This window comes from Vidua macroura, chromosome 2, assembly GCF_024509145.1.
Source record: "Vidua macroura isolate BioBank_ID:100142 chromosome 2, ASM2450914v1, whole genome shotgun sequence".
Classification (NCBI taxonomy): domain Eukaryota; kingdom Metazoa; phylum Chordata; class Aves; order Passeriformes; family Viduidae; genus Vidua; species Vidua macroura.
This window is the reverse complement of record NC_071572.1, coordinates 93,845,880-93,861,333: the sequence shown is the minus strand read 5'-3', so window position 1 is coordinate 93,861,333 and position 15,454 is coordinate 93,845,880. Positions and strand designations below refer to the sequence as shown.

General features: G+C 39.3%; 1 protein-coding gene across 1 annotated transcript in view; it reads right to left on the bottom strand.

Moving 5' to 3' along the window:
* Window positions 1–10,441: 10,441 nt before the first annotated feature.
* Window positions 10,442–15,454, bottom strand: part of B3GLCT (beta 3-glucosyltransferase) — a 45,435-nt gene continuing 40,422 nt past the window's right edge. Inside the window, exons 14-16 of the mRNA XM_053971902.1 lie at window positions 15,205–15,349; window positions 11,908–12,088; window positions 10,442–10,793 (exon numbers count right to left, since the gene is read on the bottom strand). Of these exons, the coding sequence (XP_053827877.1) occupies window positions 11,921–12,088; window positions 15,205–15,349 (313 nt within the window). The 3' untranslated portion in view covers window positions 10,442–10,793; window positions 11,908–11,920. The remainder of the gene's footprint in view (window positions 10,794–11,907; window positions 12,089–15,204; window positions 15,350–15,454) is intronic.

The following is a 15,454-nucleotide window of genomic DNA, read 5'->3' as shown; positions in this document are numbered from 1 at the left end:
AAGCTTTATGACTTGGTGACTAACTCTGTTTATAGCACAGAGGTTTTCATTTATGTAAGTTCTGTTTGTCTCGATTCCCAAACCTCAAACTTACTAGCTAAGAAGGGTTGTCAGAGCTGATATAGGGAGCAGTATTTAAAATACATTTGTCAGCCAAAATAAATCTGTGATAGAAAGTGTCTCTCTGGGGGTTTCATAGAAAAAGTTATCAAAAAGCTTTTTTTGCAGTTGTGCAATTACTTAGCTCATGTATATGTACACAAATGTGTACATATTGTTGTATGAAACAAGTCCTGAGGACTTATCTATCATATAGAAATAAAATTTAATTCAGCCAAATATCTAGTTTTCTGAAGCTACAGATTATTCCAGTGCCCAGAAAAATAAGGTCAAATAAAACAGAGACCCACATTCCACTAAAGGTTATTTTGTTTCACGTGTCTAGCTTTAGGTATCTGTGGCTTTACTTTCAAAGGCACTGCAATCCAGGACTTTCCATGGACTAAACTATACTTTAACAGCCGTGAAACTGTGGCATCAATTGACATCTACCGCTATCCTATCTCACAGGCACAAAGTAACTTGCCTGAGGTCAAACAGGGTTTTGCAAAAAAACCCCAAAACTTATATGATTCACATTCTCTCAGTCTCTGTGGATTTTCATCACCTTTACCAGGAGTGCAGCACAGAGAAGTGCTCTGGAAGAAGGAGATTAAATACCCCTGAGCAATAGGCACATGCAGGAAAATTTGCCAAAGGCCTTGAAAATCAGCTGAGAAGGCAGTTTATGGGATGAGCCAAAACAACAAGGATATAGATGCCGTCTGGAAATCTGAAAGTAGAGAGGAGAAGAAATTTTTATGGGTGACCACATTTAGAAACCTTGACCAGTGATAAACCATTACCGGGGCCTGGTTTTGAATGGAATTTTGCTGAGAGTCAAAACTAAAGCATCACAAAAAAGAGATTTCAGTGGACATGATGAAATACAACTGAGTCAGTTGCACATCAGTCCTTGACTAATTGAGCTTATGTAAAATTTTTATAATATTCAAGCATGATTTAGAGTAAACATCCAAATTTATCTATACAGTAACATTTTGGTTTATAAATGTCAAGGAAAGCCATGCACTCCAAGACATGAAGAGAACTGGTTTTACTTTTTAAAAATTCAACAAATTGGTCCCTCTGCTGTTGCTTTTTTTTTTACCCTAGTTAGCCCTTAAGAGGGCTACATAGCAACAGAGAAGCTGGTCTCATACATTTTGCCTGAGTCTCCTTTCCTTTTCACTGCAAATGTTAGAGCTCCTCCTGCCCCTAACACACATATCCTTTCTGTTTCCTGCTTTCCATGACCATGCAGCCCCACAAAATCCATGTGTGCCATTCACCCCTTCCCAAGGACTCTGCCATGTCTCCTTCCAGCGAGGTCTCATCTCACCCACCTCACCCTTCCCCAGACTGCGTAACCAAGCCTCCAGCCGGGCACAGGGCTCTCACTCTGCAGCACATTGGACCAGACAGTAACTAGGTCCTTTCAGCCTTAAAGCCTATGGCCAAAATACAGTGATACCCATAAGGTACCCAAGGGATCTTCAACAGGTATCCCGTTGAAGACAGGAATTTCATGTGGCTCTGATTACCCAAAGCTGCTGCTGTGGTACCAGGATAAGCCAAGCTCAAGCCTGAGCAGAATGACCAGGGGGCTGTATAGTCCTTTTGGCACTTGTGAATGAAGCCAGGCGCCCGGTGCACTGAGCTGAAGACTTTGTCATAACAGAAAGAAAAACAGCCTCATTTCCTGGGAAAAGTATGTTAAAATGAATCACATTGGCTATGGAGAATTTTTGTTCCTGTTCTGAAGAGAAATTATACCACTGCAGTGTTCACAGGTACTGGGTGCAGAGGTATTAATTAAAGACAAAATAGCAACTGTGTATTGGTCTTTAACAGCCTGCAAAACTCCCCCCTTTTCTGGGTTTGTATAGCACCGAGGTCTGCCTCCTCCTGTAAAGCTCTTCAGCTTTGAGTGTGGTCACCATGAGTTTATAATTCTTCCTTCATGGTAACACTTGGATAAAATCTCCTAACTGCATTCAGCATTTACATATAGGGACCTTAACCTCAGGTAAGGGATGGATTATTAAAAACACAGGAGGCAGATTTACCCAGGAAGGTGCTGCCAAGGGCCTAAGGTGGCTGAGCACTGGCAAGCAGGAAAACACCACATTTAGTTTTTCTGGGTATTCCTTGCAGCAGGCACAGATGGGAGCACTGACACACAATAGACCTGGGGTGCTTCTCTGCATTGACCCTGTCAACCAATGGCACATCTGTCTTCTCTGTGGGAACAAAATGTAGTAAAATTCACTTGTATGTGAGGCACAGACTGGCAAAAAACGGCAAGCAGGAGAATAAATTTGAGGTGCTCTGGGCATTTTCTACTTTAAAGGTAGCCTTGGTTTAAACAAGATGTGTCCATGTCAAGGGCATGCCAGACTAGTTGGGCTGGGGTGGGTGACTAAAGTCCCCTTAGCCTCCCTACCAAATCTGTTTGAATGGTTGATTAGGCAAAAGAAAAAGAAAACCCAAACAAGCTGGGGACCAGAGGGAGAAAAGAGAGTGAAAGAAAGGGAGAAACAGAAAAGAGCAGAGATGTAAAATTTAAGACTGCATGAAGTTTCTAAGAGTCTTACAGGCCTTGGGATTTGTTAAGCAATACTGGTTCTGAAAGCTGAGTGGTGTGAAAGTTTAAAGTGTTTCAGGAGGAACTGACAGACTTGTAATTATCCCTGCAGGACTGATGAAGTGTGTGGAGCTTTGCAGCATGCCTGTGAAGAAGCCCCACCAGGTTAATCTGCCTCTGTTGCTTTTAAAGAGCATTTCCCTTTGCCTGCCTGACAGGGCTGATCACAACCCCTGACAAGTAACTAGAGAAAGGAAAGATTGTTATGTTTTTCAACCTGTGAGTAAATATTTTTTTATCTCCCTTATTCATAAATAAAATTGAAACACTTGCCCAGCAAAGATGACATTTGTTATTCAATAGCTTATTGCTGAAAATTCCTGTTTCCTGCTGCTAGGATAAACAAACACGCATAATTTCCTATTAAATAATCTCTTCTAGCAAGTGATTTAAACATAAGGCTTTGCCCTGGTTTTGTCTGCAATCAGACCAGGGTTTTAGATGAACTGTGAACTGGTGCTGCCTGGGCAGAGTGGAGGCACACAGATGTCAGAGGCATGCAGGTTAAACGTGGAAGTCTTATACTGGCTTTGAACCGATATTGAAAACAATTAGAAGTTCACAAAGTTATTTGAAGCTACTTGTCTCCTCCTTTATACATTTTTAATTATATTTGGTAATTTCAGATGGAAGGCAGCTCTTATGTAACATTTGGATGTGTACTTCTTGAACAATTAATTTCACCCTGAAAGGGATGATTTGGTCAACTCAAACATGATTCGTTATTTGTCTAATGTGGGATATTTCTATCTGTACAATAGTCATTGCATGAGATACATCAGAAAGACTGCATTTTAAAATAAATTAAAAAAATACAGAATTTAGAAAGCCTTCCTACAGTCCTCACAGTGCCTGAGAGGTAAAAGCCCAGTATTCACTAGCATACACCACATGTTTTTTTTTTTTTATTTCTAGCGCACAATTACTGAGAGGGAATAAATGACCCTCAACTGCAGAGAGGTGCTTTATATCCACAGCAGTCCAACTAGAACTTTACTAAACATTTCTCAGTATAAAGATAGGTAACTGCAGCCTTGTCACCTGAATAGGGACCCCTTACCTTTCTTTTCCTCTACAGCCACTCAGCCAGTACAGGGAAAGACCTGAGATGTGTGGGCTGCTCCACCAGGTGTGTATGTACTCCACCTAAAATGAAACATCTTCAACAGCAACCTGCCCACCACTGCTGCTCCAGAAGTCCAATGGCTCCTGGGAGCATGGAGCGTTTCTGCTTTAACTTAGAGATGGGCACTCCAGCTTCCTCTCAGCACAGGTGAAAAGGACACTTGAGAAAGGATTTGGCCATTTGGCTCCATTTGCATGAGAAGCACCCAAGAAAATCACACAGGACAGAAATAATCATTATCTGTATGCTCCCCTATATAGTACCATTATTTCCCAGCCTAGGGATAATGAAATGTAAACACAGGATTTTAATGGTGGTGACTGCATAAAAACAGTTCTTTGGATCTACTAACACTGAGGTTTGACAGAATCATGGGTCTCTGAAAGAGGTCTTATAAATGTACATGTATATTGTAGAACACATACCTATAAATTCTCTTTAGGCATACACGCCAAAGAGATTGCTGCTGAATTTTTAATTTTTTTTAATTTGGGGATGGGAGAACAATATATATGATTATCTGGAAATCTGCAATAATAACTGTTTTTTCACTAAGCAGGAGGACTCAGTGGGGGAAAGAAAACATTTTAGAGGCCTGGGGATATTACAGAGAACAGTATTTGTATCTTACCAATTTAAATACTTTATATTTCCAAGTTACCACCCATAGGTCAGATCCCCAAGAGCTGACTAAAAGTAGTTCTATTGCTCTGCACTCCGTGGTGGGGCTGCTGTGGAGCTAAATGTCTGCTCCTGAAGATATAAACCTGCTTTGAAGATACAAACTGGCACTTCAGTTCTACTGGGGCATCTCCAGAGAAATGTATTAATTTTTTTCTCACCATGGAAGCAATTCCATGTGAACATTTAGGTAGAGAGATGCCAGCACCAATCCCTCAAATGTTTTAAACCCTCTGCTCAGCCTCAGCAGCAAACACTTTTCCTCCATTCTTTGCGCTCGCAGAGAAGCTCTGGAAGGAGAAGCCTCAATCTGACCCCCAAAATACCAACACAGCAAAGTATGCACTTTTAAGAGCAGGTCACTAGCAAGATGAAGGCACTTCCACACTGGAGGATCAGGGAAGGCACAGAGCAAGTGGGTTTTGGAGGAAATCTCTTCCCCGGCACCTTCAGCTGAAGCACTACAATCCCTAGGGAGGATGCAGTAACACCTTATGCTGGATACTGGTAATTAACCCTGCAAGGGGGCAAAGGGTTAATGGAAAACTGACTCTCCTTCACATGCAAACGATTCAAAACCTGCAGATTACACTAACTGCCCATTGATTTTTAGTGGGATGAGGGCAGCAGGAGGAACATGTCACATAACTCATGGCTGGTACTGGGGGATTGATGTTCAGAACAGGAAAGCTTGGCACAGTGCCAGGGTGGCTGATGGCAAAACCAAGCAGGGGAGGGAGGCAACAGGAGAGAAGGCCTGAGCAGCGATGTAAATGATGCAGACAGATTGGGCAAATTCCTACAGGACCATGATCCGTGGAGAACACGGCTGGCAGAGAGGTGCCATGTGCAGGGTGCCGGGGCACTGAGGAGCTCACGGGTCTCTCCAGCTCCCAGCACTGCTGGCACCACTCCTGCAGGGAAGAGAAATGGGACTCTGAGTGGGGAACTCGCTTTGCACAGCTGTGTGGGTGGTGTGAACCTCAGGGTACAGGGAATCACAGAGGTTTTGTGCTGCTGCTGATCGGAATTTTAAAAAGCAGCAGCATTTTGTATAAATGTTACATTTGAATCTCTTTGACATTTTCCCCTTGGTGCTAATTATTCCCAGCAGCTTCTCACCATGCAGCAAACGCCTGGCACTGTGACAGTTATTAAAAACCTGTAAACAGGCTCTGGTGGAAAGTGCCTGGAGTCACCTTGTCACATTAAAGAGAAACTGTCAGATAAACAAAACCAAATTGAATCTGTACCCCACTTAGGCAGCTTCAGAGACTTCTCAGCGGCAGAGGCTCAGGTAGGATCTTATCAATAAGTACATGATGAGAAGGTATAGATTAGATTGAGCCGAAGTCTTCCAAGTAGAGCCCAATGACAGGACAAGAGGCAGTGGGAGCAAACTGAAATGCAGGGAATTTCAATTGAAAATCCTTCTATACTGTGAAGATAGTTAAACAGTGTCACAGGTTGTCTAGAGAAGTGGTGGGGTCTGCATCCTTGGTGGCACTCAAAAGCCACCTGGACATGGTCCTGAGCTATCAGCTGTAGGTATTCCTGCTTGAGCAGGGAGGGTGGACCAGGTGACCTCCACAGCAGCCTGGGCTGCTCTGCAGTTCTGAGTTCCTGCATTGCAAATGTGCTGCTCCTGTTGAGAAACAGCTCTGAGAGGCAGTGCCTGAGGGGCATGAAGTATGAGGGATCTGCTCACCCAGAGGAAGCTGGTACAGCACTGATGGCAGTCCTCTCAGGGACCAAGTGTGATTAATGCTAATGGGAGTCAATTAAATACTCACCTGGAGCAGGTATTTCAGCCTAGCCAGAGCTAGGCTTCATCTTCCTTTTCTCAAGCCAGGAACAATGGTATGGCTCAGGTCACAGGTCCAGGGTTAAACAGATTTTGCAGGATGTACAGAGCACAAGAGAAAATTGTAGAAAAGAAAGGAACTTCCTTGCTTCGAGCTTCAGCTTTCAAGCACCAAGTCCCCAAGAGCAGGGTTTGGACAATGGTGGCAGGACAAATATGGCTTCTAAAGCAAGGATTATTTACATGTTAATCGTATCATTTAACTGAACAAGGGGCAAAACAGGGTAGAGGTAAGCTAGCTCTTATGAAACAAAGTCATATCTTTTTCAGACATTTGAAGTGCACTTGACAGAGTTTCTCACAAGAATATAATAACCTGGTAACTATAGTATAAATATTTGCATTTTATTTTGTTAAAAATGTATTTCACTGTTAAGTGTAAAGTCATTCCAGAACTTGCATTTGTAGGACCAGATGTTTTAATTAACATCAACAGAAAGAGGAACAACCAATTAGTATCTTGGTTTGTCAGGACAAGAGATAGACTGAGAACTTTTCAGCACAGCTTCAGGACTGGGCAGAACGAAGCTGCATCAAAGCACTGCACCTGGAGCACTTTGCTCTGTGTAAAGGGCTCCTCAAGGAGCAAACCATCTTAGCAATATAAGAAGTCATAAGAAGACTCTGGAAAGAAAGGCTGGTGAATTACCCAACATCTCCCATCAGTGCTTGTGACTGACTGTCCTTAGAGCTACCAATGCCTCCGGAGCTGCTCCAGGCTATCACTGCACATTTGTCTTTACTGAGGGTTACACCTCGCATCATTCCTGCTGCCTTGCTAGCCAGGGAATGGCTACTTCAAAGGAGGACCAGTGAGAACTCTCCTTAAGACAACTGAGGAACTCACAGGTCTTCAGTCCTACAGTTTCCCTCCTTCCTGAGGAATATGTGCTGTATTTCTTGCCATTCTCCCAGGCTTTTGGGGAGCAGGTGTCACACAGTACCCCTGTGAAGATGGGTGCAGTGCCTGTAGAACAAGGGCAATGCATGAGCTCCTGCTATGAGGACCTTGATGGGGTACATTATGAACTGTCTGATTAGACCTTCATCTGGAGGATGTCTCAGCTAGAAATACATGAATGAGAGGTGGACACAAGTCAGTTGATGATGCACAATAATATTCCCAGTAGGTAATTTTTCTTAATGGCTTCTTATTAATTAAAAATCTGCTTACACTAATTTTTTTTTTGTAAGTTGAGTTTGTAAAGTATTAACAGCCTAGTGCTTTCAACTTTTTTGGAGTTGTTCTGTTTAATAGTCAGGCTCTTAAGCCTTCAGACTTACAAAAGCATTGCTTTAAAATTTTATTTCTCACAAGAATAGCTTAGCATTGTAGCATTGGGTTTTTTTTAGCTTATAAAAGCAGCATGCCTATAGATTTTCCATAAAGAATGTTTCATTAAACTCCATTGATGTAATTTCCTATCACTTCTCTCCATAGCCTATTTTCCAAACCAGTTCTTCCTTTCTTTGACAGTGGGTCCTTTAGGTCTCTGTATGCATTTGCATAATGCCTACTTACCTTTTCATCTTTAAATAAATTATTTCTACTGTGCCATTCTCCCTTGTGTTCAGAACTAAAAATGCACACACACTCCACCAAAGCTGCTTCATTCTTGCCATGCAAATGCAGGTCCTAGCAGAAGAAATTTGATTTACTGATTTCAGTGGAGGTACTTCTGCTTCCTGGCTGACAAGGGCACAAATAAACAAGTCAAGGGAATCTGCAAAAGCAGGTAGATAAAAACACATTGTTCACCTTTCTCTACTTCCTCTAGTTCCACAGGTCTCTTCCTGTAAACAACAGGCTAAGATCTGAAAAGCATGAGGAATTTTCTCCTCAGGACAGAATTTGAATCAGGTATTACAAAATGGCTACCACTATGAGACTGTGTATTAAAAAAGCTATTCTTTATATGTGCACATTCTGTGTGCACATATAAAACTGAAACAGATAAATTAGTTGCCTACAAATCAATATTAAATCTATTTCTTTGCTGAATGAAACAATTAAAGAAAAAACCCTCAGTGTGACCAGGGAGGTGAATTTGTTCTATACTTACACAGCAGATGTGTGTAGAGGGGTAGTACAGAGGGTGAAGCCACCATGCTGATGTGAGCTGGGACCTCAGAGCCAGAGCTACACCAGGCAGCACTAATGGAGCAGAGTCAAGTGCTCTTAGATTCCTCAGCCAGTGTGGGATGAGGTGACACCATCAGGGAGCATTTTGCTCTGAATTCTAAATTTTTCCTTTAGTTTCGTATCAACAACAAGAAGCAGCAATTGCATTGAATCAAACTCAAATATATGTATTATCATGGTGTCCAATGCACAAAAGCATTCAGACTTTTACAGTGTTGCAAAAAGCAAATCTCTTACTACTTTCTCTATGTTTCTCAGTAATGCACTGGCACTGTTGGCTTTGGAGGTGCTCACAGTAAATAATTATGGCAAATCTTACAGAGTTGACCTCACCTTCCAGGCATCTCACTGAATGGTGCCTCAGGCCTCTGGCTGATACATTCAGCCATGATAATAAAATCCATGAGAAATTAAAGAATTGAAAATAAGGTAATTTTGACTCCTCCCTCCAGTCAGCAGCCGTCAGAGCTGGTGTCAGGACAAAGTGTCCCTGCACAAAAAGAAACTTACCCAGCTTTCAAGCTGCCTCAAGTCTCTTGCTCATTTTCCTAATTGCAGAAGAAGAGGCAAAGGTCATATGCTTTCAGGTCTCTCCATGCTTGGGCCATCTGCAGGTGTAGGGAAATAAAAATAGATTCACAGCCCTCCTTCTCACTCATGATCAAATGTGGGCCTCAAACACTTGATCATTATTCCTCATTGCAGCACTCACCTTCTCTATTGAAGGCACAAGGGTTTTTTGGCTCCTGGCAGATGAGCCAACCAAACAAATTATCAAAATAATTTTGTGAAAGAAAGATCTTAATACATGGAGAAATTTTATGCTATAAACATTAAAAACAAGTAGTCAGTAATGATTCCCAGATTTTCTTTTTCATGCCACAACCTTGCAATGTCCCAGAAAATGAAACTTCAACCAGTCAATCAACTTTGCAGACCTGTTTTAATCTGCCCGTTACCAAGGGATTTGTGAATGCCTTTTCTATGGATTTGCTTTAATGTTACACCATTTATAATCCCCTTGATTTTCTTTAGAAACATTAGTACTGTTCAGGCTCATTAAGACACAGTTTTGTCCTTAGCTTTCAGCTAGTAACAGTCATCCTGAATCTTCTAAAACTAAAGTTCACATAGAAGGCTTCACATCTTGTTTATATAAACTCTTTGTGATTCTTTGCTTGAAAAAAATCTTATTTTAGGTGGTGGACTAAAAGGTCCTTTGTGTCATGCTGCTGCAGTGTCTCAAAAGTCAAAATCTTAGGGGCAAAATATTTGAGCAAATTATGGCTTTGTTGCCTTCAAAACTATGGAGACTAAAATCAGAAGTCTGATGCTTACTAATACCTCCAGAAACCTTGCAGTAAAACCCAGAGCTAACAGCAAGGGAAAAGATGCACTTCAGAACAGCAACTACTACATTTGTCAAACCAGAAATAAAAGTCAAGCAAGCAAGCAATCAATGAGTCAATGACTTCCCACATCTACAGGTACAACACAGCCTGGACTCAAATCTAATCATCTTTTGTTGATCTAGTCTGCTTCCACAGGGCCCAAGGAGAGATTAAATATCACCAACTGGAAGTTGCACCTGACTGGACTGTGTTGCAAGACCTTTGGAGAATTTGGTAGTGAAATATGTTTTGTGATAGCATCAAGACTCTCAATCACAAGGTGTTCATTGAAACATTTTCCATTTGCACAAAACTAGAGGCTGAAAACTGACCTAATACGGAGGTCAGGACAGAACCCCCCCAAAAAAAACACCCCAAAGATTAAGCTACCTTTTAACAAAACTGACAGTAATTACAATTAAGGTGATGAACTTATTTAACTAGTGCTTAAAGAATCCTGTATTTGGCTTGCAAAGAGGAAGAAGGCACAAAAGGTTAAAGAATGCTTTTATTCAGCTTTCACAGTTCTAAACAGTAAACATAATTAACAATTCACCAACAGTATCAGAGAACATAGTCCTGGTATCAGTAAAATGTCTACTGTTTAAGGCACTGGCAGTGGGAAGAAAAAAAGACATAACATGGATTGCTATTTCTTAATCAGAATTTGAATCTATTATGAATATGTGCTTGCTAGTCAATGCTTAGAAGCCCACAAGCTACATTCACAAACAAATGTTTATACAAGTTTGGTAATTACCAAGACAGGAATCGGTGGCTCCCCTACTTCGACTCTAGAGCAAGTATTGCTTTTCTTTGGAGTGGAATACATTTTTAATCTACTAAAAGAAAGCAAAACATGAATTACTTCAGCAGTATGGCTTTAAGACCCTGTATTTGGTTACAATATAGCAAGCCAAGTTAAATAACAGCATACAAGTTCCATATACTGTCATTTAAAAGAAGCAGTTTTACAATATAAAAATACGTTTAGAACATACTAAAGCCAGTTTTTGTACAAACATTTTTACAAAACTGAATTACTAAAAAAAAATCCAAGAACGTTTTAAATATGAATCACATGTTACGTGTTGTATGAATAAAATTATTTATCTTGACAATATAAGTTAGGGATACTACAAAATTTTTAAAGCTGGCATTCATATGCTATTGAAATGCACACATTAGAAATACTGAAATGTTAGTTCTGCAAAAATCCTTAAGAGTCATTTTTAGATTTACCAAATTGATGTACAGTGACTTCAGTTTCTAAAGGAGCCACAGTGACCTCCCATGGCCACCTAAGAGATCCCTGTCCTTAACCTTTTTTTCCATTTTGTACATAACATTCCACACAAATGCCAACAAACTTAAAAGGTGTAACAGTGGTTTCACGCCTGGTCCAGCTACTCCAGCAAACGACAGTACTTCTGAAATGAGCATAAAGGAGCACAGCCTTCACACCATCTAGCTCCTGGTCGCAGAAAAAAAAGTCAAGTGTCCTCTATGATTTATCAAGAAACTGTTCCAGAACCTTTTAGAGAAGTGTTTTCTGTAAGTCAGTGAGAGATGATGTTTAATAGATGTTCAACTCTTATTCAATATTAGGCTCCCAAATACATAAATTCAGCTTTTGAGAAAGCAAAGGAAGGGAATGTAAATTGATGCTGTCTGAACCAAGTCCAAAGCAGAACACAGGTAAAGTTGTATAAGACTCTTAAATGTGAGTCAAGTTCATTGGTATACAAAGCCCAAAATCATTCTAAAAAGAAAGAGCAAGTGGAGGAAAAGAATACAAAAGTCATTTAAGTGCCTTCTTCCATTGTCCTGAAGGGATGCAACCGACAGGAACAAAACACTGTCATCTTATGTCATGAACAGATGAACAATGTGAAAACAGAACAGAAATCACAGTAGTGACTGTCTCTCAGCTGTAGAATAGTAATTAACACTTACATTCTTCTACTGCTCATAAATCCTCTCTGTCATATCCAACTTTTTTTCCATTATGTGACTCTCCTGTGTTTGGTGCCAGCCATGCGAAATACACCTTCACTGGATCGATATTCCAGTGCTTGTGAAACGATACCGGAATTTGGTGAGAAAGGTAGTCTTTTGGGTAGTCCATTGGCCTTGCCTAAGATGGAAGAACAGAGCAGAAGCACCAGTATTAATGATTAGTAATAATTTTTAAAAGATTACACTACTCAATGGCCCCTGTGACACAACAACGTGGCACTGACAAAATATGCAACATCGTAACAAAGGGGTTTTGACATCATTCTATTAAATCAATTGACCAAGCATTAGATTAAATCTTCAACTCACACTGCAGTCATCATGCTAGGAATGAAGTACACTGATACTAAATATGCCCTATTTCTCAGGATGAAATGGCCACCTTCTCAGTAGTCAAGCAATAAACAGTGTAGTTGGTATGAAATCTTTTAAAACATGTAGGTTTCGGTCAATAATGACAAAATTATTTTAAACTATATTATCTTCCTCCTCTGATGAGAGTTGTCAGCACTGCCACTGTGATTGCAGGATTCTAATAAGGCCATAAGCAGCCCAAACATATAGAGTTTATGACAGGTAAAGATTCCAAACATGAGATACATTGTGGTGCCAGAAAACTCAGTTGTTATTCTTTATCAGCCTATATCAAGCCAGACAGAATTACAACACAGCTACAAGATGCAGGTGCTGTTCTAACGCTCCACATGTATTTCATTTTCTCTGCCAGTTGAATGACACTAAGTGCATCATTACATTAAACATTCCCACCTGTAGTGGGCCCTGGTAAAACAACTTCATTTTGCTATTAGAGTTTTTGTAAGAAAAATGCATGGAAGGCAAACATTTGTGTTTTACATCTAGGGGAAAAAACCCAAACAAGAAGAAAATGTAATGATTTGGATAACAAAGAATTGATTTGATGCCTAAGCTGGTAACTGATTCAATACTGCAGGCTTCACCTACTTATGGTGGTATTTATGAATTCTCCATGCAGTTCTGTATACATTACAGTCATAAAATTAGGCAACAGAATTTGACATTATGAAAGCTGAGTATGTGTTGTTGGTGTTTTGGTTTTTTTATTCTGATATTTAAAACACAGAGTGCTTATTTTTAAAAATTCCACTGGAGAAAGCAAGAGGGAATCTATATCCCTCACGACTTTTGAAAAACACTTTGAAGAATATTTAGGTTTCAAGAACCTAAATAATTTAATTTGGATAGAAGAAGTTTTTACACATCTGAGACCAAAGATTTTTGCTGTTTGAAAATGAATCATCTTTTTACTAAGCTATAGACAAAATTCTGGTGTTTTGATAATTCTAAAATAATACTCTAATAACTGTAATGTTTTTTGCTAAAATTTGTATTTGGTGTTCTAGAAAAGCCAAATATATTGCTTCATTTAAGACCATAATTCTGGCTGCTACTCAACATGGGAAGGTTCCTGTTCTCTTTAAGAGTATGATCATGTCAAAAACCTCTGGAATAGGTTACAGAATATGGATGTATCTACCTCAGCAAGTAGGCAGCAGAAAACCAATAAGAGTGAGCAAACACATCATAGACACTCCAAGAATGAAGATATCTTTGTTTCTGTTTCATAATCTGTATCTCAGTACAATTTTAGAGTCACATACTTCAAGGAACATCACACATCAAATATTTCAGTCAAGTCCTTAAAAAGTTCTTTTCTGGTTGACAGAAAATCAAAAATTGGCTTTCTCATTTTTAAAATATTTTTTGCACTATAGTGGATTTAGTAGATCAAGAACATTAAATTTTTATTCAGTGGTTTTCCCTCACAGGTTAATTTTTGTTCAAGGGATGCTAAATTAGAATTTGTTAAAGCAGCAGTAAAGATGAATTAGAAGTCAAGTGCAATTTTCTATGTGGAAAATCAAACTGCTAGGATTTCACTTTCAAAGTGATTCAGTATCAAATGCACACTATGAAGAATTACAAGGAGGTCCTTTTTTTGAATAAGAATCATCCTTACAGTTTTGGAGAATGAGTTCTGTTATGACTCTCCTTTAATTAGGCTGGTTTGTTGGTTTGCTTTTTTCTAACATGTGCAAGCAAAATTGTTCAGTGACTGTTGATTTTATAATATGCATGACTTGTTTTCTTTCTATATTGAAAGGAGTAAGCAATGATAAAACAGGAGAGTAAACAGATATGATTTTTTTATATGGACAAGGAATTAAAATATTGAGTAGTATGTTCTCAGTCCTCCCATTTCTCTAAATAGTAAATGTAATCGGAAATGGAATTTTAACATAGCAAAAGCTGATAATTTAAATAAGAAACTCCCTCCATTGACAGCTGCTTTGAACTACAGGGTCATTTACTAATTCTCAAGTAGCTTATTATCTTATTCTCAGCTCACATTCAGATACGCAGGTGAAAAACATCAAATGCTACACTGATTTAAATGTTGACTTTTAAAACAGTTGTGCACTGTTGGGGAAAAAAAATCTCTAGTGATTCTTGTTCATACCACAGAAGGATTTGGTTTATTTGGCTTAAAGGGAAGAAAATATCTATAGGCCTCAATGCATCATGCTTTCCACTGTGACACTACAGTTAGCTTGTTAAATACTGTGGAAGACATAAGATTCAAATCTACTCCAGCCCTTTTCTCCCAAACTCACATGAATATTATGCTTTGTAAGCTCTCTTTCCTATGTGCTAGCATAGAGCAATTTATCATAATTATATCATTCTTCAGAATCCACCATAAGAGCAATAATTTCATTTCTTATATCTTCACTAATGAAGTATTTCAGAATAGTAAATATTGAAAAAATAGAAAAATCAGGTAAGTAGAGCAGGCAGATTTATTGAAAAATTTTACACTCAATTCTCCATTTCCTGAAGAAAAAATTATTGTGTTGTAGGCTTTTTCCCTTAGAGGACATATGACAACTATTCAAAGCACGTGGCTCCTAATTCTATTTCTTTTTCAAAATCCTCACCTCCGACTGCATTTCTAATATAATGTAGTCATAGGTTAGCTAAAAAATTACATAAACTAGCAAAGCATTGTAGTAATCCATGGTATGAGAATGTTCTTATTTGATCAGTCTTGTTCTGCTGAGAATAAAGGTAAAGCAGCAGCAGCATCTTGGTTAGTGTTATTACATATTGATGGCATTTGAATATTTATGACTGCTTTATGTGTACATGTAAAAAGTGAAATACATTTTTAATACTCAAAAATAGCTCTCTGACCTGATGAAAGAGCGGACTGTGTGTTATAGGGATTCCTAAGCCACTGAAACACATCCCAAGGACCATATCATCGGGTGCATCCATGCTGTAACACCGGCATTTGCTAGCAAGTAGTTTCTCAACAGCTGCTCTGCTGAAAACCATCCTGAATTTAAAAAAAAAGCACATGAAATGTGTAAAACCTTCTAAACACACCAAATATCTGTAATTAATAAATATTGCTAAAGTATTTAAAACTGAATGTAAGACT